Here is a 13,277-nt window from a genome sequence, read left to right on the forward strand (position 1 = left end):
TCATCCTTATTACCGCCGAGTCTGCACAAGCATTCCCCTGGCCTATAGTGCACCACCACTATACCTTCTCCCTAAAACGAACAGGGCCAACCGGATTGCAGGCTTACGGGAAAGATGCATCCTGGAGGATGATTAGTCTGCAGCCACACTGGTTGGTTCCAACATCACGGCTTTGCATCTACATTGTACTTAGTATGTACTTTGCAGTTTGCACACTATATTAGCCTGGATGGCATTGGGTGTTCCCGGCCCCATCTTAGGGCACACTCCACTGCATCAATCCCAACCATAACAATCTCATTGTGTGTTCAGTCATCCATTCATTCCTCTTTCTATTATTATGATTATGATAGTTCACTACGTAAACTAGTTCTTCATGTTCTGTGGAATGACTCACTCACTCTTTGGTTCCAGGGGTACTGAACCAAGAACCCAACCACATGCTGTTCCCATGCCAGGTCCGAGGTAGGTTTCACCTACAGAATTAGGCAAATGCAAGTGTTTCTGCCCGCGCTCGACTTCCCAATGCGGTATCTGTGCGTGCCGCTCATTTCGGTCGCCCTGCCGGCACTTTATCTCTGTCCAGCAACACTTCCGATCTCTAACTATGCTAATTTAGAACGTTAGTCACTAAAATCGCTCCATCCTAAATCGACTGGCTGGGATGGTTTCATCCCCACTACACTTTCCGCCGCACCAATCCACGGAAGAAGTCAAAACTGTTACTGTCGCTCTGCAGCTGCCACACCCGGCCCGTCGGCCGGTCATCCCAGCCCAGTTCCTCTGCCAGCAGTAGCCCGTAATCCCGCGTGATCCCCTTAATGCGCGCGCGCACCCCCCCTTCTTCCTCCAACGTCACCACCTGGTGCATGTGCAGCCAGTCTGCGTAATACATCTCTTCGAATCCCCGATCGAACCCGGCCCGCAGGAATCGCGTATACAGCTCCTCAAACGTCGTCAGAATGCGCGCCAGCAGCTTCTCCAGTGTGATCGGGGCGGCCCGGGGCCCAAGGAACCGCGCCGCCAGCGCCGTCAACGACGTCGTAGGCGATGCGTTCGTTGCGTTGATGCCAATGCCCACGACCGAGGTGTACTCGTTCGCGCAGTAATGCGAGTTCACCAGGATGCCGCAGATTTTCGAGTACTGCTTTTTATCCGGGTTCTCCGGGTCCAGTGCATCTGTCGGCTGATCAGCATCGTCCCAATCCCTCAATCAGATCGTAAGAAAGGATCACTTACACACGTCATTCGGCCACTTCAGCTTGACCGGTAACTCCGAATATCCGTCGTCATAGTTCTTGATTCCTTGCACCACCGCCATCGCCGCCAAATACTGGATAAACACTACTGGTGCTGACTGTATCTTCTCGAGCGGGTGGCGCAGCACCGTTGAGAATATCAGCGCTCCGGCCGGCGACACCCAGACGTTCGATCCGCGGCCGCGGCCTGCCACCTGGGTCGTGGCGCTGGCGGTGAAGCCATTGGGCAGCTTGCGCAGCAGCTTGGGGTTTCTGACCCGTCAGTCGCGTCTCGCTTCTCTCATCGGACAGGTCTACTTACTTTTCCAAGATCGTGTTCGTGCTGGTGACGACCTCGCCATACACGAGGTGGGAGCCAAACTCGGATGCACCCTCGCGGGACTGTGATTGGTACTGGTGGAGGTTGGAGTAGAAGGCATGGTGATTGAAGTAGGGCGTCAGCTTCGATGATGGCACGTCGTCGTGCACCACCAGTCGCTTAACGATGGCGTTGTAATCCACGATACCCTCCGTAGACTGCGATGATGCTGGAAGGGAGTCCTCCAGCTGGCTCAGATTCCATGCCCCGGGTCTCTCAATCCGGAACGTGTCATTCTCATCCTTCAGGATCTCCTCATTGCCATCCTTGGTGATGATCTCCTGCCATGACGCCACCAGATCGGCCGTCTCGGCGGGCTCCTGCGAGGACAGATGCAGCGACGACAGCGACGGCACGGTGGTCGTGCTCTGCGTCACCTGCAGGCCCAGCTTGACCAGACAGGCTTTGAGGAAGTCCGTGCGCGCCTTGTCATCAGCCTCCAGCGCCTCCACGACCTTTGCATAGTCGGGGCCACCGGCTTTTTTATCCAGGTTTGCAGCTGCGAACCTACCAGTCATCAGCACACGTCACCTAGTCCACCTGGAACCACAGAGGATTTAGAAGTACTCACTCCGGATGCGGTCCCGTAAGAACAACCCTCCCCTCCCCAACGCGACAAAACACCACGGCGGCCTTCCCCTCCCCAGAGTCAACATTCAATTCCTCCTCAAAGCTCGCCAGCACCTCCACTCCCTTATCAGCAAGAGTTGGCGCATCCACAAACACCCCGCCTCCATTATAGTAGCACTTAAACCGCTCCGGCACAATCCCCGCATTTAGGCTATCCTTATTCACCGAAATCTCCGCGGCCCTCGCCCCCGCCTCACTATGATAGACGAACCCCGCGAACGCCCCTCCGCGACATGTCCCCGGGTAGAAGGCCAGTTCGCGCTCTCCGATAACCTGAAGTGTCTTATCGCCGACTTCGAATTCGCAGCGTCGGGAACCGTAGTACCCGCCCGCGCAGAAACCAAGGTAAGCGCCGCCGCGCTTGACGAATTGTTCGATGCGGCGATTACCCGGACCATTGAGAACGCGACCGTAGCCTAGATCAGCGCCGCCGGGGATGACGAGGAGAGCGCAGGTAGCAGTCCAGGGTTCGCGGAGGAGGGCGTCGGAGGTGACGGGGATGACGGCGTAGTGGGGGGCTAGAAGGCGGCGGAGGGAGTAGAGGGTGTGGCGGACGGATTCGATGGTGGTTCCATTGCCTGTAACTCAAGTATGTTATAGTGAGTAGACGGTAGTGTATAGTATTGGTTGAGTGACAGTCAATGGGATCGTGGATGGTGAAGCGGGGAGAATAGAGGGGAGAGTGACGCACCGGAATAGACCAGAACGTTGACCTTTTTGCCGGTCATATTGGGGGTCGCCATTTTTGCGGCAACTACCTGCAACTCTCTCGGAGCAACCACTCAAGCAAGCAGTCAGACAGTCAAGCAAGCAAGCACAATGTCGGACCAGGAGAAAAGGGAGAACCCGCCCGTGGAGGTGGAGGAAGACGACGACGAGCCGGATGAATGGTGAGTTGTTGGGATGCGAAGATCGGAGGAAGGGAAAAGCGTTGGTTGAGCTGACCATCCATCCAGGGACAAGCGGATCTTCAGCACCGGCTGTGCAGGTACATTGCCATCTTCCATGCCCTATTCTAAATAACTGCTAAGAGACAATTACAGCGGAGCAAATGAAAATGAACGACTGCTGGTTCGAAAAGAAAGACTGGCGCCAGTGCCAGAGTGAGGTACAATATCCCCATCCCATCCATTATCATCTCGCAACCCTCACTCACTAAATTGCATCAGATGGAAACCTTCCGCGAGTGCTGGAAACGTCAGGGCAACGACGAGCGCACACAGACCAAGGATGCCTAACTGATACCGATACCGATACCACAGACCATTTGTACAATAGAACAGTATTCTACTAAATACTCTCCACTTATCCTCCATCCTCCTTTCCCCAGAGCTATCTACTCTGTAATCACGTGACACTATACAGCTCTGACTTCATTTCTCTTTCCGCTGCACCTTCTCACCACATCCCCAACCACAACACCTCCCCACAGCCCTCTACAATGTCCCTCCCACTTTTAACGCGCTCCCTGCGCGGTCCCCAACTTAGCAAAACCCTCCGCTACTCCCTCACCACTACAACCCGCTACCAATCCACCACCACCACCACCAACAACAACACCGCGAAACCCGCCGCCACCACCTCCACAACATCAACAGCACCCAAGCCCACCACCACTACATCTACCTCCTCAACCTCCACCCCAAAAACTACCCCCACCCTTAAAGACCTCCTTGACCACCCCCCATCCCCAGCAAACCCAACGGAAGACCGCATCGACTGGACGCGCTCCTTCCACGGGCTTAGCGCAACCCCCTTCCCGAAAGAATGCGCCGACATCCTCCTCGCCCCGACCGACCCAGAAGAAGTGGAAATCAAACCCGACGGCATCCTCTACCTCCCCGAGATCAAATACCGACGGATACTGAATAAGGCGTTTGGACCCGGTGGATGGGGTCTTGTGCCGAGGAGTGAGAGTATTGTTACGCCGAAGATGGTCACGAGGGAGTATGCGCTTGTTTGTAATGGGCGGTTAGTATTTTCTACTTTCCCTGGGGGTGAGTGAGTGATGTGGGGAACGATCAAGTAAGCTGATTTAATTTTGTGTGTGCTGGTATAGGTTGGTTTCAGTTGCTCGCGGCGAACAGGATTATTTCTCCCCGGATGGAATCCCCACGGCTACGGAGGGATGTCGGTCGAATGCGTTGGTGCGGTGTTGTAAGGATTTGGGCATTGCGAGTGAGTTGTGGGATCCCAGGTGGATTCGCAAGTTCAAGGCGCAGTATACCCGCGAGGCGTTTGTGGAGCATGTGGTGAATAAACGGAAGACGAAGATTTGGGTGAGGAAGGATGATACCGTTGGGTATCCGTGGAAGGAGACCAAGTTTTAGTCTTCCGGTCTCTTCCATTCCATTCTCATTCTATTCTAATGTGGGGAGCAAGTCTCATGATGAATACGTGATACACTAAATTCTGTATAACAGGTCAATGTACGATATCATTGCGAATTACATGCTAATAGATCAGTCCACTCATAAAATACTAATAATACATCATATGCAACAATCTAAGTGGCCGTTTTTGCAAGGAAAAGAAGAAAGGAAGAAATCATGATGACTCATGGCTACTGGTTACCCGCTCCCTCGTACGGCCGTCTCGGCACATATCGTCCTGGCTCGGTTTCTGTCAGGTGTGTCGAATGGTGCTCCCGTCCATCTGGCGTCTGCTGCTCGTGCATCGACGGAAGCTCGAACGGCTGGTTTGGGTCGTAGGGGTCCTCCGTTGGGTCGTAGTATTGTCCCGGGTAGTTGTAGTACTCGGGCGGCTGCTGAGGCGGCTGGGGCACTGCGACCTGGGGCAGCGTGGGCTGCGCCTCCTGGCGATGACGGGGAGGGACTGGTTCAGAGAGCACCGGGACATCGCCTCGAGGGGCAGCCACGGGCTGGGGCTCGGGTTCAGGCTCGGCGTGTGAAGTGCGGCCCTCCTTGCGACGACCCGTTGACGGTTCGCGGGTCATGAGTCCGTAGGTCACATTGAGTTGGCGCTCCTGACCGGGGGATCCCACGGGTGTCTGGTAGTGGTCGACTTCGTGACCGTCGCGGGAGCCGTCCTGCGACCGGGCTGCGTGCTCTGCGGTGAGTCCTTCGCTGTAGGAGCTGGAGGCGCCCATTCCACGACGCTGCAGCGACTGTGGGGAGTTGCCGAGGTCGAAGCCAGTCGAGCGCGATTCGGTGTATGAGACGCCAGCGGTGGTATTAGCCCGACGCATGCCTTCGCTGGCGATGGAAACCTGGCGGACGGGGAGAGTTTGGTCTTCGTGTCCAGCATCCGACTTGTTGTCGTCCTTCTCGGTCTTGTCATCGTCATCGTCGCTGGCGCCTGGGGCGCGAATAGGTACCTTGCGCACAGCGGAGATCAATGCGCACATGAACTTCGAGCGACGGGCAGCTCGGACAGCCTCGTTTGACCAGTTGGATTTGTGGCAGATTAAGACACTCAGCTCCATCTTGTCCATGTCGCCCAGACCAACCACATCAATGGTGACCTCTGGCTGGAAGTCGCGGCAGTTGTCCTTGTCGCGCACGAAGCTCTCCATCTCCTCCTGGAGAAGCTGGACGTTGGAAAAGGTGGTCTCAAAGCTGACGGGGACGGTGAGGCGCTCATGCATCGCATTGGCACGGGTGAAGTTGTCAATCCATAGGGTGTTGAGGACGACGTTCGGAACTTGCGTGATACGGTGATCGTTGACATTTCGGAACACGGTGAAGAGCAATGAAATGCGCTCGACAAAGTACGGCTTGTCGCTGATTTCCACACGGTCGCCCACATCAAAGGGATGCTTGACGAAGAGGAAGATACACGAACCCAGCACTTCCTGAGCGGTGGTCGAGAAGACGAAACTGAGAGACAGCAGAGAAGTGGCACCCGCGGCGATAACGGTGCCGAAGCCGCTTGTCACGAAAGAAACAAAGACCAGAATAGCAATGATACCCGCCACGGTCAGCAAAAGGTTGTCGAGAACGTGGATCGCCTGGTCAACATCGTGAAGACTGTTGTTCAGGGACTTTCTCAAGCGGCGGACTTCTCCGATGGCCAAGATCATCTCTTCCAAGCTGATGTCCCCGTTGCCGTCGCGATCCAGCATGTGGAAACATTCCTCGGCTTCAGCCTCCATGCCAGCTCCCAGGACCTCACAAATATCGTCAAAGTACAGAGCATCGCGGCCTTCAATGACAAAAGACATCCAAATTCTCCGCGCGAGCGCTTCAGACGTCCGTCTGTGTTCCAGAGCCTGGGTGACGACGGACCGAGTGGAAGTGGGGTTGAAAACTTGCTTGCCAGTCAATTCATGGGCCACGTCGCCAAAAGCCGCCGTGACTTTGTTGCCGAACTGGTGGACATTTTGGCCCACGCCCCGGATGAGGCGCAGAGGCGCTGATGAGCTACCAGTGCGGGTCTTGATGGCTGCGGAGCGAAGAATAGAGTCCGAAATGGCCGCGTCCTCCTCTTGGAACTCTTTGCAGTACATGGGGAACATGTGGCGCGAGGCGTCGAATAGCAGAGCCACCAGATACACATTGCGCTTCGATTCTTTGATGCGGGCATCAAATTGCTTGCGGTGGTAGCTGATCGAGATCAAATGAACCATGGTTTTCTCAGCCAAGAAAATCAAACTGCAGACGAAGAGGGCAAACAGGATGTTCTTGATGGACTTCTCCCAGGATTTGGTAGAGGTATCGCCCTTGGCTTGCTGATGGGGATTTTGCGTCATGACCTGGAGGAAAAGTTAGTGGATGGCACGTATAATGGAATCAGACTAGACTTACAGGCAAAAAGGTAACCAAGCAAACCACGCACCACAGCACGGTTGCAATTGGCATTTCCAATTTGCGAAGAATGAGAGCATATTTGCGAGTTCCTGAACTCACAAATCCGATAAGGGTCTGAAAGATGTACGGCAAGAGTTTGGCCGCAAGTTTACACAACCACAGACTGATCCAGACGATCTCAATCCAGAACCAGAACCACGGCAGTGTGACGCCGCCGATAGTCGCGTCCTGCGCGACCGTTGCTCCCACGATAATGGGGATGGCAAGGAGAATTGCGAGCGGGGCCACGTAGATGAAGTAGCGAGTGAGAACCGAGTAATTAAGGATGGCCTGGTAGATGCGGCCCATGCGAGTGACGGTGCCATCCTCGGGGTCTTCTAGGGAACGTCCGGTGCTTTCGTCGATGCGTCTGCGCATGCCGGGATTTGGCGCGACCAAACCCTCCTTCTCGCCGTCAATGCCTTTGTCATCGCCGGGTGGTTGATACGGATTCGGCGATCCTCCCACATTACTACTTGTCTTGCGAGCGCCGGTCTGATTCCGACTGGGAACTGGGTTCAAGGGGATGTCAATAGTGACGTCGTTGGGATTCATCATGTTGTCCGGGGCCATGTCGGGAAGCTGCTGGAAGCGATGAGCCGACAGCCGCTTCTCCGTGATACCAGGTCTGCCGGACATGAATTTTGAAAATGGCATTGGGAATGAATTAGGGAAAGAGACGGTCTAAAAAGTACGGCCAGAAGCTGCCCTGCAGCTCCAATTAGCGAGCGATGTCGCAATTGGTCGGCTTAACTTCCAGGGACGTAAGATCGCTTTGCACAGTCCAGGCAGGATCTGACAATCACTGGGTGAATGAGTGTTGGAGTCCACTGGTTCGTGTGGAGAGCGGGTGGGTCGAGCGAAAGTAAAACCGCATGGACTGGACCAGGACTTGAGACGTTAGTTGGTGAATTAGAGCGGCAGCGAACGGACGTATATTTTTTGTTAAAGGATCGGGAATAGGTGGAAAAGAGAAAGAGAAAAAAAGAAACGAGAGGGACAGGCATCGGAAATGAAATGCGTAGAGCGCTGTCAAGGGGGAACAGGCCGAAGGCCCGATGAAGGAGAGAAACAACGACAAGCCAGGCGAAGGAATGTCAAAGACGCGAGTGTCAGAAAGCCAGAGGGAAAATCGAGGGGAGCAACCCACGCGAGCATGTTTCAGTCGGGCTGAAGTCACTGGCGTGCAATAATGGAGTCATCCTCTTTTTGGGGGCTGGCCTGGTTGGAATCCGCCGATCATTCCCCGGGCCCATAGTTGCTGTCGGACTGGCGACTGCTGGCGGTGCCTTTCTGTTCGTCGCGATGATATAATAGGCAAGACTATAGGCCTCTCTAAGCCCTATCAGCGTCCCTGAAGGCGATCGATCTGAATGTTGAAGGGGAGAGACAGCCCCCACTGGTGTGAATTTTAGTTCATGGCACTAGTTTTGAGTTGGGAAGTTGAATTGCGTGAAGTGAGTACGTAGAATCACTAGAATGATTACTAGTCAGGGTGGCGGTCACGTTACGAGGAACGTCACACAAGCCATACCGGCAAAGCCCTATTGCCTACTTCCGGCCAGTCTAGGGCATTGCTCTGTCCAGGTTCTCCCTCTCCCTCCCTCTCTTTCTCTCTCCTTCCTCTCGCACTTTCCACGGCCCGCGACCGTTGGAACCAGTCAATCCTTTCAGGTGGTTCCAGCCAGTTTCTTGTCTTCCTTTCAACTTGGCTAATTATTTCCCTGGTTACAACTGAACCAGTCCCCTACATTTCATTCAGGCACAAAACTAACCAAAATATCGGGGTTGTGGTTCTGATTGTGTGGCTGACGCTAGTGCATTTACTTTGTAATAACTCGGTCGCTTACTATACCCCTTCAAGCATTATCTTTACTTTTTCCTTAACAGTGAACCTTGTAAGGTTGTTAGTTTGTAAGGCTGATTTGCCGTTCAGTGCCACTTCTCGCCCCTGAAATCTGCTGCAATCAATCTCACTGAAACCATTTCGTGCACACCTGTCAGCCCGTCAGACGGCTGCCCCTGGAACTAGTCGATATTGTGATTAGTGCGTGGGATTGGAGGCGTTAGATTCGGCCGCGTTGTGTGGTATGATAAGATGTAGAGTCGGAATAGTACACTCTCGGCTCCACATTACTTGGACCACCACAACATTTTGTATAGTGTATCGCATATTGCAGTAAAGACGGATGTTTGAAAGGACGCAGTGAAGATCTATCTGCGGGAGATCGGAGTTTTTTTCACATCGGACAGCCCGTTGCAGTATCACGCATCCTTAACACTGGTACCGGAATAAAGATGACAGGTCACTCCGTCGGCTGTTTCAGAGTGGCTTCTAGACCGTTTTAGTCCCTCGGCCAGCCCGTCTCAAACTCTCGCGGTTTTCCACTGTGGCCAGTCCATCAGAGCTGAGGGGCGACAAAATTAATTGGATTACTAGGCTGTGCCGGCACTCTGTTTTTGAAGGATTACTCAATGTTAATGGCAGATCCGTTCCTGAGACTTGAACTTTTTTTGAGAAGTTTAACTTTTTGCATGCTTCCACTGCCACCACAGGATAACTTCAAACCCCTGGGCGAAGGAAAATAGAGAGAAAAGAATAATCTTGCTACATGGGCTCAGAATAACTGATATTCGAATGAAATTGAAGGTACTTATAATGGCATTTTAAGGAATCTTGGATGAACATCATGCACTTCGGAATATATGAAATCTGAGTACAGATACCCACCTCTAGTGGTGCTTCTCCGATGGGTATAGCATCATAGTATTCTATAGACATCTTTCATCACATATTCACATGGAAGTGAGCCATCATTCGACTAATGACAGAGTTCGCGATCTTCATATTATACCCAAGGGAGATGAAAATAAAGAAAGGATGCCTTTCTTGGCTGTTCACGACTCAGAGGTTTCGCAGACCATGAATTTGTGATTTTCAAGCTAGACCATATTAGACATTATAAAGAAACATCAAGTATATGGAGGCCAACGCCTCTTGCGTGGAGTGTTACACCATTCCTTCTGGTTGTTCAAGGTTAGAAAGAGGTGCGCTCAAGAGCTATTGTACTAGCTAGTTTAAATCAAGGACCTTGCATCAACCTTTTGGCCATGCCATACACCTCCTGTTTTCCGGTTATCACGCGCCCTCTTCACAGCTGGTAATCCCCAAGTCACCATCCAGACTGAGCTCAGGACATCCGTCGCTGTTGCTCGCTTCTCAGGTTTCATTGCCAGCATTGAGCGAAGCATGCTTAGAATGGCTACCTGCTCCTTTTTGGCGAACGAGGACATATTGTCCCTCTGTCGTGCGGCCTGTACGTCCTTCTCGAAACTCTGCTCAAGAGATGGATAAACAAACCGATCTTTCTTAGACCTTCCGATCTCTTCAAAATACTCATGGCGTTTCTCCCATGTATTCCACCATTCAGGCGGAATTTCTCCAATGACATCTATTTGTTGAGAGGCTATGTCATGTCGAGTGGCGAGTGTTGCATCAAACAGCCACCGCAGGCCAAATATGGAATACATAGCACATGCAAGACTCCAGATGTCCGAGGGAAATGAAAGAGGGCTGTCCGGTTCAAAGTAGGCTTCAGGCGGTATGACTGGAAGCGGCGAGGGACAGTCCTGCCCACGGCGCCGCTGCTCAGTGTCGGAAGGGGAGAAGCTCTCGCCAAAGTCCCTAAGAAGGAGCTGGGCCTCATCCGGCGGAATTTCGAATGCTCGTTTTCCTAACCAGACCGGCATTGTCCCACACTTAGGGACGCCAGGAGGGGGAGGCTGTCCGTCCAGTCTCACAACTGGTTCCGTATATGGCTCACCGAACTGCTCATAGAATTCCTGGACTGAGAGCTTGTCAAGGCTAGTAGGTAGGTGTATCAGGATGTTTCCAGGATGAATATCTGTAGTCGATTTAGCGGTACTTTTATGGCATTGCCCTTCTCTCATATACACGAAAGCATTCAGGGTGAGTATCTCCTCACTTACCTCCATGAACATAGTCTTGAGCATGAACAAATGCAACAGCAAGAGCAAGTTCGGCAGCTACAACACGAGCCGTTTCTTTTTGGAAGTAGCAACAGAATGATGCTGCAGATACACTGCTCTGAGCGGGTGCTGTGACAATGCAGCCCATTCGGGCCCTCAATTTCGAATTCGTCCAGGCCGAGTAGGACGGAAACAAGAGAGGCTCGTTTGTATGTGCCGGCCAGCGATTCATGAGCATACGCAATATCTTTGCTTCATGAGCGGAGGAATCTCCAGTGCTTACTTTGACCGTCACGGAGGCTGCCTTTTGCTCGTCTCGTGACAGCCAAATAGTAGAAAAGGTCCCATGGCCCAGTTTGTGAATCACTCGGTACCTGCTCTTAGCACATCTCCCACGCATATTGGATGATACCCCCCTATTCTGTACCTCTCTATCATTTCCACTTCCTCAATAAGTTGATACTGAAAGGCGTGAGTGTCATTGGTTGTAGAAGTCATGGCGGTTCGGATGGTCACATTCAGGCGTCGAGGCGACTGTAGATACCCACGGAAAACAGAGCGACTGGAGGAAAAAGTAGCTTCACAGCAAGAATAATACAAGCCACTCATTAAGTGACCAGGCATTCTCATAATGATTAAGCCGGATGTAGATGTTGTCGAGCCCGGTTGTTCGTGAAATTCAGAACTTCGTTCGTGATGACGTCCGAGATGAAGCACAATGCTGTCACTGTCAAGGGTCATGTGTATAAAGGGTATTTCCTATCAGATCTATGAGCATGTACCGTATATTTGTGTTAGAACTGGAGCTTGCGGCTTGACTTTGATCTATAGCCTTGTGGTATATCTTACGGCAGATCCCGCAACAGATCAAAAGGCCTAGGGATTTAGAGCTGGCTTGGGAGGAGTCATGGAATTAGTCAACGCTATGGCTCCGTTTGTGATGTGGCATTTGAAAGCAGCAGAAATGTAGTGAAGTATCTCAGTGAAACACACAGTGCTGAAGCTACATGTGTTGTCATCATTCACTGAGTTTATTTGGGAGCACAGACTCATTTCCAGCTTTTTGACACCCAGACAGAACTACCAAACTGATTTTGTCAGAGTAGTTGCCATTTCCCTGACTCCATAATCATAGAGTTCTCACATCTGCCCGACTGACGGATCTCTAGGCTCATTCTGAAAATGTCAACAGTAAACATGGTTAGGTACTTCTTTTACAAAGGCTGCCTTCCGGATACTCAGCAGAGGCTCCAAGAACTAGTCGCAGTAGCCTATCAAACTGCAAGAGATAGAAGGCTCTACCCAAAGGCCGTTCTAATCAGGTACTATTCATGTTATATCCGTTACGTTTGATTTGCAAATCTAAATGACTACACAGATCTGTAGCCCATGCTACAACCAACATCATGGGACGCCCTCAGAAGGACCCCCTCGGACCACATGTGACGCTTTGCTACAAGGACGAAGATCAACTGAATAAAGGAGAGTGGACACCTGGGTGAAGAGTAGTGGAGATATTGTCTGGCCACCTGAGGAAGAGCTTGACGAAGCCCCTGAGATTGGCTATGGACACTTTCCGGAACCAGCAGAAACAGATTGCACAGGCGTCAATACTTGAATTCGGGGTTTTGGCGAGAAGAAAGAAAATCTTCTATGGAATACAGAGATCTACGAGAGCTAGATATGTGACATCACAAACGACCTCGAGTAAATCCGCATACCGTCAGCCTTGTTAGAGCGAAAATTCTGCATATCTGCCGGGGTAACCCTCATGAACTGGATGAAAGTATTAGAGGGATAGGAAATATTGGGACACCCAGACTCTTACCGAAAATCATTGATGCTGGGTACAAGAATCGTGAAACTTATGCTTTTCCTTCCCATACCTCTGATAATGATCCGAATCTCGTGTCTACTGTGCCAAGGTTTTAGATGATGAAGCTCATTTTAATGTTGCTGTACTCAATAAAACCGCGCAGGGTCGACTGCAGTCAATGAACTTTCACTGTATTACCCCTGATGGGAACTTCTACTAAAATCCGTCGAAGAGTGGCTGTTAACGTATCCTTATAAAAAGCCTAGTGTTATCCGATGGACTGACCAAATAGGAAGTGTATCTAAAATTGAACCTGTTTTCCGGGTAGCTTCAGTTAGCTTAGTGCAGTCACAGAGTATATCTCATAAAAAATGCAGAATGACCGCATTGAGCAGCTATAAGATCATCGTAACGGC

At 51.8% G+C, this 13,277-nt stretch overlaps 5 protein-coding genes across 5 annotated transcripts; 2 read left to right on the plus strand and 3 right to left on the minus strand.

The window, feature by feature from the left end:
• Nucleotides 1-679: 679 nt before the first annotated feature.
• BPL1 (biotin--[acetyl-CoA-carboxylase] ligase BPL1) lies at nt 680-2,990 on the minus strand (the record flags this gene model as incomplete). The annotated part of the gene is made up of 5 exons (XM_041683115.1): nt 680-1,179; nt 1,240-1,511; nt 1,561-2,124; nt 2,189-2,825; nt 2,939-2,990. The coding sequence occupies 5 exons, from the start codon at nt 2,988-2,990 to the stop codon at nt 680-682; spliced, it is 2,025 nt and encodes a 674-aa protein (XP_041547408.1).
• Nucleotides 2,991-3,066: 76 nt separating this feature from the next.
• On the plus strand, nt 3,067-3,485 carry AKAW2_70525S (uncharacterized protein; the record flags this gene model as incomplete). The annotated part of the gene is made up of 4 exons (XM_041683116.1): nt 3,067-3,137; nt 3,204-3,235; nt 3,291-3,355; nt 3,417-3,485. The coding sequence occupies 4 exons, from the start codon at nt 3,067-3,069 to the stop codon at nt 3,483-3,485; spliced, it is 237 nt and encodes a 78-aa protein (XP_041547409.1).
• Nucleotides 3,486-3,688: 203 nt separating this feature from the next.
• On the plus strand, nt 3,689-4,577 carry AKAW2_70526S (putative mitochondrial genome maintenance protein Mgm101; the record flags this gene model as incomplete). Its single annotated transcript, XM_041683117.1, has 2 exons — nt 3,689-4,218; nt 4,307-4,577. The coding sequence occupies 2 exons, from the start codon at nt 3,689-3,691 to the stop codon at nt 4,575-4,577; spliced, it is 801 nt and encodes a 266-aa protein (XP_041547410.1).
• Nucleotides 4,578-4,810: 233 nt separating this feature from the next.
• On the minus strand, nt 4,811-7,712 carry AKAW2_70527A (serine/threonine protein kinase; the record flags this gene model as incomplete). The annotated part of the gene is made up of 2 exons (XM_041683118.1): nt 4,811-6,961; nt 7,014-7,712. The coding sequence occupies 2 exons, from the start codon at nt 7,710-7,712 to the stop codon at nt 4,811-4,813; spliced, it is 2,850 nt and encodes a 949-aa protein (XP_041547411.1).
• Nucleotides 7,713-10,133: 2,421 nt separating this feature from the next.
• Nucleotides 10,134-11,445, minus strand: AKAW2_70528A (uncharacterized protein; the record flags this gene model as incomplete). The annotated part of the gene is made up of 2 exons (XM_041683119.1): nt 10,134-10,960; nt 11,046-11,445. 2 exons carry the CDS (start codon nt 11,443-11,445, stop codon nt 10,134-10,136), a joined length of 1,227 nt encoding a protein of 408 aa, XP_041547412.1.
• Nucleotides 11,446-13,277: the final 1,832 nt, after the last annotated feature.

This window comes from Aspergillus luchuensis, chromosome 7 (assembly GCF_016861625.1).
Source record: "Aspergillus luchuensis IFO 4308 DNA, chromosome 7, nearly complete sequence".
Lineage (NCBI taxonomy): Eukaryota > Fungi > Ascomycota > Eurotiomycetes > Eurotiales > Aspergillaceae > Aspergillus > Aspergillus luchuensis.